Source organism: Maylandia zebra, linkage group LG3 (assembly GCF_041146795.1).
Source record: "Maylandia zebra isolate NMK-2024a linkage group LG3, Mzebra_GT3a, whole genome shotgun sequence".
Classification (NCBI taxonomy): Eukaryota; Metazoa; Chordata; class Actinopteri; order Cichliformes; family Cichlidae; genus Maylandia; species Maylandia zebra.
This window is the reverse complement of record NC_135169.1, coordinates 48,355,458-48,370,038: the sequence shown is the minus strand read 5'-3', so window position 1 is coordinate 48,370,038 and position 14,581 is coordinate 48,355,458. Positions and strand designations below refer to the sequence as shown.

The 14,581-nt window shown below is 41.4% G+C and overlaps 1 protein-coding gene across 1 annotated transcript in view; it reads left to right on the top strand.

Annotated features, from left to right (window-relative positions):
- LOC101463885 (mitogen-activated protein kinase kinase kinase 11) overlaps positions 1–10,893 on the top strand; it is a 52,540-nt gene extending 41,647 nt beyond the window's left edge. The window contains exon 10 of the mRNA XM_004567084.3: positions 1,635–10,893. Within this exon, the coding sequence (XP_004567141.1) occupies positions 1,635–2,221 (587 nt within the window). The 3' untranslated portion in view covers positions 2,222–10,893. The remainder of the gene's footprint in view (positions 1–1,634) is intronic.
- Positions 10,894–14,581: the final 3,688 nt, after the last annotated feature.

Genomic DNA, 14,581 nt, shown 5'->3' with positions numbered 1-14,581 from the left:
GAGCATTGGTTGTTCTGTGAGCGAGTGGGCTTCAGGAAGGCTTTAAGAGTGCCCCTGGGTAACATTTCACACTCTATATATGGTCCGATTGAGTCACAAAGCCTTGGATTCTCCACAGAGAGGTTTTTTTCCCCAGCTCTACCCGCAGGTACTGAGCAGACGAGCCTCGCCTGCTCCGTTGCTAACAGCCATGATCTCCCGAAACATGTGCGCCCGTTATATCCGGCTAAAAAGCCACACATAATTAAACAGCGAGTGTTTTAGCTAAACATCTTATTATGTTTATTGGCTGTAATGACTCAGGCTCAGATGCATAGACACACTGCCACAAGGTTATTGGCGGAGAATGTGCATGTGAAAGAGACAAATTCAGAGGATTCCTTCCTCTGCTTTTTTCTTTACTTTTGTTCCTGCTCTCATGTGACTCTTGATTGCTCTTTTCTTGTCAGCTGAATAGCTTAGCAGCCTTGGAGAGTTGCTGTTGATGTAAATAATGCCATTTGGCAGACACATCACATTTGGAACTAGCAAATGTTCATTCAGACTGATTTATACTGAGTTTAATGTTCTTGTCGGTACTAATTTACACTCTCTGCTTGCCATTGTTGCTGCTTTGTCAAAGAGCTACATTGTACTATGTTATACTTAATTTAAACTAATTGCATCAGCATTCTGTGCTGGTAATTGTTCCATTTCTTCTTGGAACAGTAATGTACCGATTTCATATTACTGTTTGGATCACTTTCATCACACACAGTTTGGCAGAGTTTGGTTGGAGAGGAGTGTTTGAGAGCGCACTGGGGCAGTTCTGCAGTACTCTGAGAGTCATTTGCAGATTAACAATTAAACTTTTCTACCAAGACAGTTGAAGACAAAATGATGAAGATGTTTAATATGTTGAATATGAAGCCTTTTTCTCATATTGTGTATTTGTGAAAAGGTTAAGCCATTAAGGAGAGTACAGCTCCGCATGAGGAAATGGCAACTTCCTCAATTCACTAACGCTCATGATGTCAGCAGGGTCATCTTAAGTTAGGGCCTCTGTCCAACGGGGTCCAAAAGGTTTTTAGTTTTGCCATCTCTTCTGAAAAATCAGAGCTTTCAGAGAGATTTGCAACAATATTTTTTCAGTTGAGACACTGGTTGCTACGATACTGAGTATCCACAGAGGTAATGTCAAAATCCTTCTTGAAGTGGGTCTTGCTACTGATTGTTTCTTAACTGGTAGACCTACAGTGAACAAAATGTTCCTCCAAGCATTAACTTCTGCTCACTTGTTGTTCAGCACTTGTACAAACAGTGAAGGAAGTGTGTTGTTGGTTGGGGTCCACTGGGACAGTAATGAGCACAGTGTTGTACTGACTGCTTATGAACTCTGAATGACTTGAAAAAGTGTCAGGCGCTCAGCGACGAATCGTCGCCAGCAGCTTGCTGTGCACTTGGAATTTTTAGCACCTTGTCAAAATGTTGTACTCCAGTTGCAAACAGTTGAAATTGCACACCCCACCACATTATATTCACCTTACATATACTTGACAAAAAACAGTGTTTTGAAATGTTTCCAGTGTTTTTCGGACAGATACTGTCTTTCAGTGCCTCGTTAATGTTTTTCTTTCCTTTTATGTGCTTTTCAGTTTTAGACCTGCCTTTGTGCCAAGACACACAGGACTTTGATGACAAGGCTCTCCACCCCAACCCTGCGCTCTGGAGCCCCAAAACACGCCGCCTGGAGGTCAGCGTCATTCCTCGGCCCCGCCCATCTCCCATCCGCCCCCGCATCGACCCTTGGAGCTTTATCTCAGCAGGTGGTGGAAACTCAGGTGGTGGGCGCAGCCCACACCGCTCAGAAAGCAACTTACTGAGCTATCAGCCGTCACCCACCAACCCCTTCACCAACTGTGACCCTTTCCCCTCTCCTGACTGCGACCCCTTTGCCCTCAAGGCTGATCCGTCAAGTGGTTCGGATGGTGCCTCACCCTTTGACCCCTTCTCAGCTCCCTTTCCCACATCGCGTTCTGCCCCATGTTCTGCCAACGGCTCTCCCACACTGCCCTCGTTCCGTATAGCACCCATTAACTCAGCTGACTCGGCCCTTATTGACTTTGGCTGCGGGGCCTGCAACAAGCCTCTGGATGGCACCAAAGAGAGGGCTCACCCCCGCAGGATACTGGGGCTCAAGCCATTCAAGTCCCCGACGCAACTCAAAGACGACAGGTTCTGAATCCAGCCTTGCCCCGACAAGGGGTTTATTCTCAATGATATGAGCCTGGATTTGATTGCAGGAGCACAGTCCAGGACCGTTTCCACTACTATGTCCTACTTCGGAACAAGGATTCGGATGTTATATAAAAAATTAAAAAAAACATGCACACTCATGACTCATCCTACCAAGGGAGGTTTTCCCCTTTGGGAGCACCAATCATCACAGGTCTTATTTATACACCAGCCTGCTGCTTTGGAAACCAGAAAGCCAGTGAAAGGTGGTACAATGAATTGTGGGATAGCTGCCTGTGAACCAATAGCTGGTGCCCATTTCATTCTCTCTCTTTTTTCCTCTGTTTCTCTATCCCTTTGAAGGAGCAGGATACAGATCACTAGCCCCATCTTCAGATTCTATCAGACTGCTCATATCAACTGCTTTCATCTCCCCTTACCTTTGAAGCATTGTGACAATGCAGAGGTGGATAAGGCGACTTGCACAGCTTCATCTGCCTCTACCTCTCTGCAGACTGAACGCCTTCAGGACAATGGAAAATTGGAGTGCCTTATTTCGTGAAGTGTTTTTAATATATATCTTTTCAAGGCTCTTTGAATGGTTAATCTGGTGTGTAGGGAAGATGCTACGAATCTGGCTTAAATTTGCAAATCAGCTTAGCATTGCAGTGTAAGAAAAATATCGTCTGCATGTATGTCTAGACTCATTGTTCAAGGAAAGCTTACTGGGGTTTTTTTTTAAACTGCGTCTGCGTGTTGCATTATGGGAGAAAGCACTCTGAGTGGATACTAGGTCGCTCAAGAAATCCGAGATGAAACCGTGACCCAGGCATTCCACTTGGAAGCAGATAACATTCCAGTCACATTCTGTGGGAAATGCCAGGAATTGGCAGATTCATTCAGGCTGGCAGGCGACACAGCACAGGAAACAAGACAGGGGTGCCCTCCGCATTCCCGTCATATGCCAAAGAATGCCACTGTGACTGTGTAAGTCCTGGGACGAAGGCTGTTTGCAAATGCATTGTTTTTACCTCCTCAAAGTGCCAGAACAGAACAACACAGAGCAAACTGACACAATCACACAGAGTATTTGAACATATGGTTCTCAGATTTTGTTAGAAATACTGTCTAATCACCGCCACCTATAAGAGGTTCAACAAAGTACTTTAAAAGTGTTTTAAAGTACTTTACAAAAAAAGTCTGCTTAATTTGTAGGCGTTATCAGTCTCACAACCCATGATTCTGAGTTTCTTCATGTACCAAAATTTAATGTCTGAGTAAATATGAGCCAGATGCTTCATTTTCCCCCCTCCCTAGAGAGTTACATGTGAAGATTGAAACCATCCTTATTATCATTCATTCGCAAAGCAGATTGCTTAACATGGAACAATATGGAAAAGTTAGTCCAAGGAAAACATTCCAGAGATCTGTGAAGGCCACACAAAAAGCATTTTCTGTTTTATCCCTCTGCAGTGACGTCTGGTCACTCAGTGGTTGTTAACCTACCAGCTGATGACTTAAGAAGAACTTGGTGCTTTTCCAGTCGAATTTAATGCTGATTGACACTTAAAGTTCTAGATGGACTTGTTACCTTTGACAGGAGCAATTTTGTTTTTGCTTAGTTTACCTGGCTTCATGGATTCCACACTGAAATGAAAGTGCTACTGATGTTCTCATCTAACTCTCCAGAATGTCTGCTAAAGTTTCTTGATCGGCAATGTCCAATATTCCCTGGCTCAGCAGATGTTTTTAGCGTTGTGAGAACAGCAGCATCCCTCCAATTTAATGGTTTTTGTTTTGGTAAAAAAAAAAAAAAAAAAAAAAATAACAGGAATACAGGGAGAACCTCACTGTACAGATGTGGCAACATCATGTTTTTAGCCTCAGCACACCAGAATGCACTACAGCAATAACTTTCTCATGGTTCATTATCATTACATTACATTCTACACCTATCAGCCACAACATTAAAGCCTCAGAGAGGGAAAGTGAATAAGACTGACAATATTTTTAAATTGCTATTTTCTGCTGTAAAATGTGTGGATTTTTTTGACACGTATCACCTGCCTTAGCATTGTTTCAGACCAAGAACCCTCTTCTCAAAAATCGAAGGCTCTGATTTGGACTCGGATCAAAACCCGCATTAGCAAAATGGACCGCAACAATCCTGAACAACCCACCAGCCCCAAACGATCCACTGCTAACTTCCCAGCGCATGCAAACGTGCATGTTTCTGCATGCACTCTTGAAAGCAATCGGAAGCACTACCCAGTATTAGGTGGTTTTAATGTTGTGGTATATAAGTGTACATGCTAAATGTAACATGTTCACACTTTCTCAGGGATTAGTTTATTTTCTAAAATCATCCCGAGGAATGTAGTGGTGTGAGACAGGTTGTGGGAAAATTGCAGCAACAAAATAGCTCCAGACTACCAATGCACAACAGCTTTTGAGGGTGTGTTTTTGCTTTTTTTTAAATTGACAGTCAGCTCAAGCACTGGTTCAACATAACTAAACCAGTGCAGGGGAAGCACCTGAGAGACCCACCTACCTGGCACAAACTCTGAGCCTGTTAACAATGGCTTTACTCTAACATTTCAAGTACAAACGCTGATTCGCTTCATCGCTGTCACCGTGTCATTGGAGGACAATAACAGCTTTGTTCTGTCGAAGAGTGAAAACCTTGTCTCCAAAGGGAAAAGCTTTGTGATTAGCCTAATAATCCCACTGACGTACAGAGGAAGCTGATAGTGATAATTAGCCTCTCGATAAGAGCAGGGAGCATAACAAAGCGCTGAGATATTTGGTTAATTAATTTGCCCCGACATTAGAAAAATGCCCCGCATATCGAGTTGCGCCCCGCTCCGGCTTATGTGTAGATTTAAGCTGCATAAAGTTTCAAAGACAGGTTGAGCCGCCTTTTCTGTCTTCCATTTCTTTGTCTCTCTGTTGCCACTGGCTACAGCTCCTGACCGGACTTCATCTTCGCTGTCAAAGCTCAATTTTTTTATTTTTTGCATCTTAACCCCTGAGGTGATTTGGGAGATAGTTCTGCTCCTTTCATTTTGTTCTGCCTTCACTGCTTTCGTATCTGGAAAGTTTTTCTTGCGGGCAGTTTTGTCCTGACAGCAGAGCGTTCAGTTCAGTCACAGCCAGGTTTCTATGCAGCTAGAAGAGATGGCATTTGTTCTAGGACAGAGTCCATTTGCAGGAGAGTGCTCATTTTACCAAGGCATTATGGTTTGAAATTGAAAGGTGTATTGTCTTCTTCTTTGGCCCAATAACGTGTACGTGTGTCCTCTACTGTGTATACCAGCTATAGCCAGCTTGTAAAGATCTCATTTTTAATTCTTTGAATGTGCTAGCTGCTAACGTGTGGGTGTCTTCTATACTATATTTGATAGCAGATTTTTTTAGATTGAGTGAACAGCCTCCTGTCACAGAGATGTGGCAAAATGCACAAGTGCACATTTTAACTCTTCTGCGATTTGAAATTAGATGGAGGTAGTCATATCAGGAATTTTAAAAAAGGAAAAAGGGAAATAAGACCTAGTTCAGAACGCTGCCTACTGTCACGCCTCCGCACATCTGGCAACTGCTGCGGAAAGTGGGCGTAAATGTCAAATTGTCTGATTAGGAAATAAAAAGAAAATAGTCGTACCAACCCATTGGATTATGAATCGGTTAAGAAGGATATGAGTGCTGTTAGACAAGGTGACAAAGGCTTCTTTTAAATCCTTGAGCCTGATTTTAACGAGGCTGCAGTTTGTCATGTAGATGACTGTGTAGTTGGTATGTACCTGGAGGGTTACAAAGTTCCACTGCAGTGAACACTCGAGTAAAAGCGATTACATTACAGACCACCACCATTCCAAATCTGACATGTTTACCCAAGCAGTGTTTGACAGCGTGCTTGTCGTGATGTCAACCTGTTCTCCAATTGAACAACTCACCTGCCACCACCTGGACGTGGACATGAGTATAGAAAATAGTTTATCCTTCGGCAGCGTTCCCCACCTTTCTCCGCTCTCTTGTCCTCCCCACCGACATTTTAAAGACATGACAAGTGACGAGTTATTGCCTTGTCTGTTCACGTCGACACGCAATGTCACGACAGCTATCTTCTGATAGTAATTACACTTGGGTAGCTGTTATTGTCAACAGATGCTCTGCGAGCCCCCACACTATAAAAAAAAGAAAAACATGAAGGAAATCGAGATGATTGAAACGTCTGGCAGGTTATTTCTGTCATAAATTGTCCGTGTGTGAAGTATCCACTTCAACCTGCCAGTCACGTCATGTCTGCACGTTCTCTGGGAGCCAGACTTTAATTTTCTCTCAGCCCCGATGATGACAAGAACAATTTGGCCTTCTCCATCAAGTGTGTGTGTGTGTGTACAGTGACATAAAATATTATTTTCAATAACTGCAGTGCTTTACACAAATGATTACATTATTACCTGGGACACAATGTTTTTACTCCTGCTCGTAATTTCTCGAGGTGGTTAGAAGCCTTTGTGGTAATGAATTATTTAGGCTGCAATTGGATTGTTATTCATAGACAAAATACTCCTACTTCAGTTCATAATGTGTAATCTGAAAGATGTACAGTCAGCTCGCTGAGGGGATAAAAGGGACACATTTTAGGAAGCCTTTTGTGGACAAAGACATCCAATTCTCGGTTTTGGCTGTCAGATTTAGAAACCAGAGCTGCCATTTATCTGCTGGAGCTGACAGCCAGCACTCCAATACTAAAGTCTTGATGAGTTGATTGTGATGCTCTGCGCTTTCAGGCATCGCCCCATCCGTCATTGCAAATCACTGCCCCGAGTACAAACTGACAGGGAGAAAGGAACTGAAATCTCTAAAGGCGAGCCCTATATCTGGCCACCAGTGAGCTGCTTTGAGCCGCTCGGTGGCAGCGAGCAGACGAGAGTCTATGATCTTCATTCAGAGTTCAAGCTCAGACCATTACCCCTAATCATTGAATGGCAACTGGCTATTACATGAATGAAATCTAATGAGATGGCACCGTGGAGAACCCCTAAGGCCCTGACCCTCATCAAGCCAAGAGGCCACCTGTGAGTGGTGGTGTTGTTTTAAAATTTTAAAGGTGAAAAATCAGAGCCATTAACCAGATTAAAAAAAGAAAACAAAACCCTTTGTGAAAGAGGAACAGTAGAATGTGCTGTTTTTGTGTTTGTTCAGGTTACACTTGCACTCACAGGTTTAATTTGGCTGCTTTGTGAGCAGCAGATGTGTTTACATGCATACTTATTATCTGATTTACCTTGATTAAACCATTGATTCAGCTGTAGCAGTAATCATGCAAAGACTTCCATGGGACTAATGCTATTCAGGGAGACCGAGACACCTGTAATAGCTTTATAAATAATAGTGCCAGGTGCTAATATATTTGTCATCTTTAAGGCAAAATTAGGAAACCAGAAAATCCCTAAATTAGTTATAGTCAAATATATTGTGCAAGAGGTTATAAAGTAAAAAAGTAAAACCACTAAAAAGCACTTGATAAAATGATCTGGCAAACCTTAACATATTGCAGAAATGACAGAAGTGATTAAACTCGAGTTTGAAAAAAAATAAAAGTGCTTTTTTGTGTTTGTTGCTCCTGCTCAGCTCGGAAAAAACAAAAAGCTGCCAACAAAACAAAAACAAAAAGCTGCTGAAATGATTAATTTCTGAATGTAAGTTATTTTACTTTTTAATTTTCAATAGTTTTATCTGCTCAGTCTTCATTTTGATAAGACTGTGAGCTCAGCTAGGTGGAGCCTGATAACACAGATGGTTAAACAAACTAAATAGCAGCCTATTTAGCCGTCAGTAGCTAATAGCTAACGCTAACCTTTGGCATGAAGCAAATCACCCAAGCAGTCTGCGGAATAAACTCTCTTTTTTGGTCACTCTTTAGGACATATTAACTGATATTGTCTTTACTTGTGTTCCTTCTTTTTGTCTTTTTATGACTAGTGTGTGACAGTGAGGGAAATGCTGAGTGTTATTAATGCACTTTGTTCTAGTTAAAGTAAGAAAGCTAAATGGAGAATATGGGAGCTTTGTTTTGTTTTCTGGCATGAAAAAGAAACTCATTTAACAGTCTGAAGGCTTGAATTGAAATGATTACGTACAGTGGCAGAGAACACTGTTCGACTTGAAGAAAGTCAGGAAGTCCAGTGAAGAATTGCTGCAGCTGCGGTTAAAGTATGTTTTCTCTCCTTCATGGTTACCAGGCAAATTGGAGAATGGTTCAATAAGGCCGGATGGAAAAAAACTACGGCTGAACGTGTGTTGTATTTGCTTTATTGATGAAATTTTACCTTGGCAGGTCAGTAGAGCACACTCTGAAACAACAAAATAGATGGCCTGCCATTTCAGTGGCTTTCACTCCATTTACCTTTGCTGCTTTTGCTTGTTTGTGTTCAATTAAGTGGATGTTACAAATATGCCTGATTTTCACCCTTGTTTAGTTGTCCCCCAGCTAGCTGTCAGTGACAGACACGCATTATTGCTCGATCTGGCTCATATTAAATCGAAACACCTGCCTGGGCCTTTGTTTGGCCTTAATAGGCCGAGACAGAATGATCAAATATGACCTTTCATCGACTGTACTGGTGTGGCACATCCCAATAGGGACGGGAACAAAAGCTGTGTCTGTGACAGGCGCCGCCAGGTGTGTAAGCTAACGCTCAGGCTCTGAAACTGTGAATATTATTCCTAATTCTTTTTAGCCTGTGCATCCAAGGTCACCATCTGCTGTCCCTTTTTCAGTAACAACAAAAAGCCAGTGAATAGGAGAAATGAAAGAAAGACCAGTTCACGTTCAAGACCTCAGTGATGGCTCCTGGAGAAAGCTGCCGCTCAGTGCAGAAAGTAAACACAGACTTTATCTATGAGGTTATAAAGTCCAAGGCCCACATACTCATGCCTTCCCTCTACTCAACAGCAAACAACAGCCCTGCGGTTGTGATTGTTGTTCCGTCTTGCTATTGACACACAATTACCTCGTGATCTTCCTCAGACAGGAGCCGCGCAACCTGTAAATTATGCTTCTGTGCTGCTTGTGAGTTGGTTAAGTAAACAGTCCCTCTTAAATATAGAAAGTGTGAATTGATTTATGGCCTTCTCTGTAACATTTGCTGATATTTTTGGGATCTTTCTTAGTCATGTGATCTCTTACTGTATATCTGGATTCATGGGGGTAGTCCTACAGGTAAAGCCCCTTAAATGTCACCTTTTCCCCATCATGCATTCATTAAGGACAGCTAAGCATAAATCATTTCAAGATGCGCAGTAGCGTGAATGTTAAAGTTGAGCACTAGCTAGAGGTGATATCAACTGATGGGTCGAGTCGGTTCCAGTGAACTGATGTTTGCTCACGGATGTTTGCAGGTTTAGCAGAGCACTGACACGTTTAGTGACAAAGACGTCTTCATTTTTAAAAAAATCAATATTAACGGATATATAGGTGACTAAACTGGCGAGGCTTAACCTGATTAACGTCTCCTTAGACAGATATAAGACGGTAAAGTCTTTTACTAAGGCTCGAGGGTATTTAGTAGGTGGTCTCTTTCAAGTGCTCATGGTTGGGCTTAAATGGCTGAACTCTAAACGATCCAGGGAGGCAATTTGAAACGGTTTGGATGGTACAAATCCCCATGACTCAGTGGTCAAATCTCTCCCACTCACAGCTTCACAGTACTGTGAAAAAGACTTTGCATTCTGACAGTTTCCTGCCAGCCAGCTGAGGACATTGACAAAATTTATATATATATATATATATATATATATATATATATATATAGGGGGGTTAATGTGGATATTTATAAATGGCCATCTTTTTACACACTGGATTAAAACTATTTCATTCTCAAGATGGTCAGGGACACAGTCCACGTTAGGATGATGGATTGATTGCTTCATATGAACAAAGCATTTTCTAGGTTTTCACTGGAGTATTTAAGATGTATGGGTGCTTCACATGAGACAGATCAATGTTACGTTCCCGTTCACCAAGTTGGCCAAATCTGCACGAAACTGATTTTTCTGCAAGCCCTAGTACTTTGTCTGTGTTACTGAAAAGCCTTGAGAAATGTGCCTGTTAGAGCTCGATTTCCTTTTCCTTATGTACATTGCAGCAAAATCTTACACTTAAATTGCAGCCGAATGTCCCCTTGGGGCACCCATACTGAATTTTTATGTGCATAAAACTGCTAGATGGAGAGGAAATGTTTGTAAGTACCTTAAGGTAGCAGACAAGCTCAACCACCTCTCTGCCTTTGTATCTATTTGCTATTTTTGTAATTGGATTCATTTCCATGTCTATTGTGTGTTTTATTACAACCTAGGCGATGTGATAACACAACTGTTGCATTGCCCTGGCAGTCATTTTTACATCTCTCTCAAAACTCTCTGCTCCTGCGAGTTAGAGGTTTTGCAGTCCTTGGGCTTTGAAAATTCATTCTTGTTGCATTTTTGTGAAATCTCGCACTGGGCTGGGCCTAATCAACTGTTTTTATTGTGCACAAGAGGATTATTTCTGTATACAGTTATGTGAAAATGTTTTTATTTCTCTTGACTATTAAAATGGGTTTTAACCTGTGGAGAAAAACAAAGGAAAAAAAGCTCAAAAAGACATAAGACCAAATAAAATGTAACACTCGTGATGTGTTTGTGGTGTTTTTCATGTCAAAGGACAGACAAAGAGAACTTGATGAGAGAAAAACATGATTGTTGTTCAGACATCCAGGTGAAATTGTGGACGATGTTTGAACTTGAGTGATTTTTCTTGTGCAATTATATTTGGTGTTCTTTCTCTTCACTGCCTGGATGCCATTTAGGAGTGTTTGAACCTTTCTTTCCTCTAGCTCTTTGTGAACAAAGAAGAATAGTAAAAAACCTGGTGACAGGCGCGCACACTTATAATCTTAAATGATCAGTAATGGTGTGTGATGGCAACCAGATCTGTAGTGTCACATTTAAATCACGTGGTTAGCCAGAAGGACGAGGTTCAAGGCAGAAACAGAAAATACCAAAATAATTTTCTAGTGAATCTTCTTTGCGCCACCTTTCATTGCTATACTTTACTTCCAATGAGTTTTCAGTTTTTAACAGTAGCTCTCCTGGCTTTCTGGAGATTTTAAATAAATTAATTTTATATTTAGGCTTTAAAAAAAGATTTACTAGTAACCTGTCACCAAAACACATAATTTGTTACCATTTTTGTTGACTCTAAAAACAAATGCTACAAAGGAAACAGTCTGACAGGCATAAAACTGTATTTTTGTGCAGACAAGTTGACTTCGAAAGATTTGAGGCAAAAAAGTTGAGGAAACCCAACTTTTTTGGGGGCCAAAAAAGAAGTTAAAGGCTTAAAACCTCCAGCAGATGATTGCTATCGAAAAGCCAAGTCTTTAAGAAAGAAAATCTAGAAAAGATGTGACACAGGACCTCAGACACGGATCCGTTTATCCATCCACTGTTTGCCAAAACTTCATTAGAAATGGTCTTGGCAGAAAGGCGACTGTCAAAAAGCTATTCTTGAGGAATGGCTAAGGTATCCCAAATGACTCAGCAACTGCACTGAAAATCACTGGCAACAGATATTATGGAGTGATTAATTGTCAATATGGACAAAGGAAGTACAACAGCAAGTGTGTGCAGCCATCTGTAAAACGTTGGAGGCTCTGCTATGGTTTGGGGGTTGCATTTTTCAGCCATGGTGTTGATGATCTCGCAGAAAATTCTGGAATTATGAATGCAGGAGAGTGCAGGAAGATTTCGATCCGTGATGCAGACCATATGGAAAGCATCTGATCATCAGCAGCTTCATATTTCAGCATGGCAATAATCTCAAATACACAGTCAATTCAGTAAAAACACGCCTGGATCAGGAAACAAACATCCAAATACACACATTGACCTCATTAGAACTGTACTGTACTGTTTTTGCCATATACACTGTATTTCTTTTACACATTCCAGTAAATCCCTGCACCTATTTCCTATTTTCCTGGCAACAAGACTTTTGGACAGCAGCCATCAGGAGCTGGCACAGTGTGGTCATAATAAGCCAGACATGGTCAGGAACAATACTCAGGTAGGCTGTATGTAAATAATCCTCACTTGGAAAATAACCCCCATGTCATTACACAACCACCACCAGCCTCAACTGTTGATAGAAAGCACGACCTTATCATCCAGATCAGATATCGAGACTCTTCAGACCAAGAAATGTTTTTCCAGTCTTCTAATGTTCGATTTTTGGTAACCCCGTGGAAATTTATAGTTTCGGTAACCTGTACAATTTGAAAGGAATGGCACCTGTTGTGGTCTCTCTGGTACTATAGTCAATCTAGTTCAAGGTTCAACATGTTGTGCATTCTGGGATGTTCTTCTACATACTTTGGTTGAAACAGGTGTGTATTTGATTTAATGTTCCTTAGCTATGTGCTTGAAGCAGTAGTACACTGCTGTAACATCCAGCATCACCAACATATTTTCACCCAGAGGATTGCTGCTCACTGGATATTTTTGAGTTTTTGGAAATTCTCTGTAAATCCCAGAGTTGGCAGTGCAAGAAAACCTGGCACTAGCAACCATGCTCTGTTTGAATTATAACCTACAAACCTTATCACATCAAGTTATGGCCATATGATTGGCTGATTAGATACTAGTATTAATAAGCATTTGAACAGGTGTACGTAACAAATTAGCCACTGAGTTAATACCCACTAATTAGTGTTATGTAATCTAATAAAATATTACTATTTCAACCACGAACACTGAAAAACACTTCTTGGATACAGTGAACCACACAGCAAGTACGACTATTTGTAAGGCACTTTAGTAAAATACACCGAAAGGCACCAACAGCACAAACGTGAAGGAGAGGTCAAATTCCACGCTGTCAATTAGCAGAGTTGAGGCTACAGCTGTCCGTGTTAGGATACATGCCAGTCAAAGCAGACGTGACCCCATACTTTATCCAGGTATCCAGGCTGTAAATGTGCTTTTTAATGCTGTAAAGTTGGGTGCTTTAACGTGGAAGACTGCCATGGACAGCTGTACGGACAACACGGACTCAACTCTGCTACCAGACGGCGTGGAATTTAAACTCTCCATTGTGTTTTTGTTGTCGGTGCCCTTTGGTGTCATAGCATTCATTGTTGAGGTTCAATACCACCTATGCTCTGACTGTCACCTAGATAGTTACTAAGTTACATGAAGTTAAGTTGCTTTACATTTAAAAATATTACTGTCAGAGCATCACTAAAGTCAAACAGGTTCATCCCCTGTGGACAATGAATCTCTGCATGAACTTTGGTTCCACATAGTTGCAGATATATTTCACTGAGGAATAAAGCTGTGGACAAACCTGGTAAAATCTTTCAGGTTAGAAAATGTCCATTCTTGGGTTTGGGCCAATCCTGGCCCAGAAACAGAAGGAAATATTCTGGTTTTACAAAGTCACAATAGGGTGAGGACAGCACAGGTTAGTGTGTGTATATGTTTTCCTAAACAACACAAATTCTGGGCTAATCATGCACTTTTTTCTGCCTTTTATAGCATGTGATGTGCCATGTGACATAAAGACAAAATGGATATGCATAATGAGAGTGTTTCTGATGTTTTTGACCTCAAGTAAAACTATTTTTAGAACTCTATGGCCTCTAATCTAATCTTTTTTTATTGGTTATGATGGTGAAGGTCAAGCCTAATACGGGCCTAGCGAAGCTATTCATCATTTTGTCAGGGGATGTTCATGGACTCAGGGACTCTTAATAGTATTTGCAAAGCTGCAGGTGTGTTTATGTGCACAGACTGCAGCAAGTCTTTGTCAGATATACGTCCTTGTTTGTGTTAAAATGTCAGGAATTGAAAAGGGCTGTGAGGAGATTATAACCAATTCAACATAGCAGCAAGTGTACACTGCCAACTTCAAATATCAGATGTCTCCTGAGAGAGGTCATCATCTCCAATATGAATCTGTTTGAAGAGAGCGGGAGGAGCGGCATTGGGTGGTTGACAGGTTGGGTGGATGGACATGGTGAGATGGGCCGCCCTTTATGACGACTCTCTCACTTCTCATCAAGACTGTCAGTCAACTGAAAAACAGAGAGAATGTAGAATCAGCATCAGCGAGGACATGACAGAGAAACTCTGCAATGGCTGACCCTCCTCTATCCCGGCGCAAGTCTCCAAGGCTCTTGTTGCCATGGACACTGTGAGTGAGAGTTTGTAAAGTGCATTGGTGTGGCTCTGCTATCCCTTTCCACTTCTTTATACACACACGCACACACACACACGTATATGTATACACAAATAAAACATAATGGAACATTTAATAAAA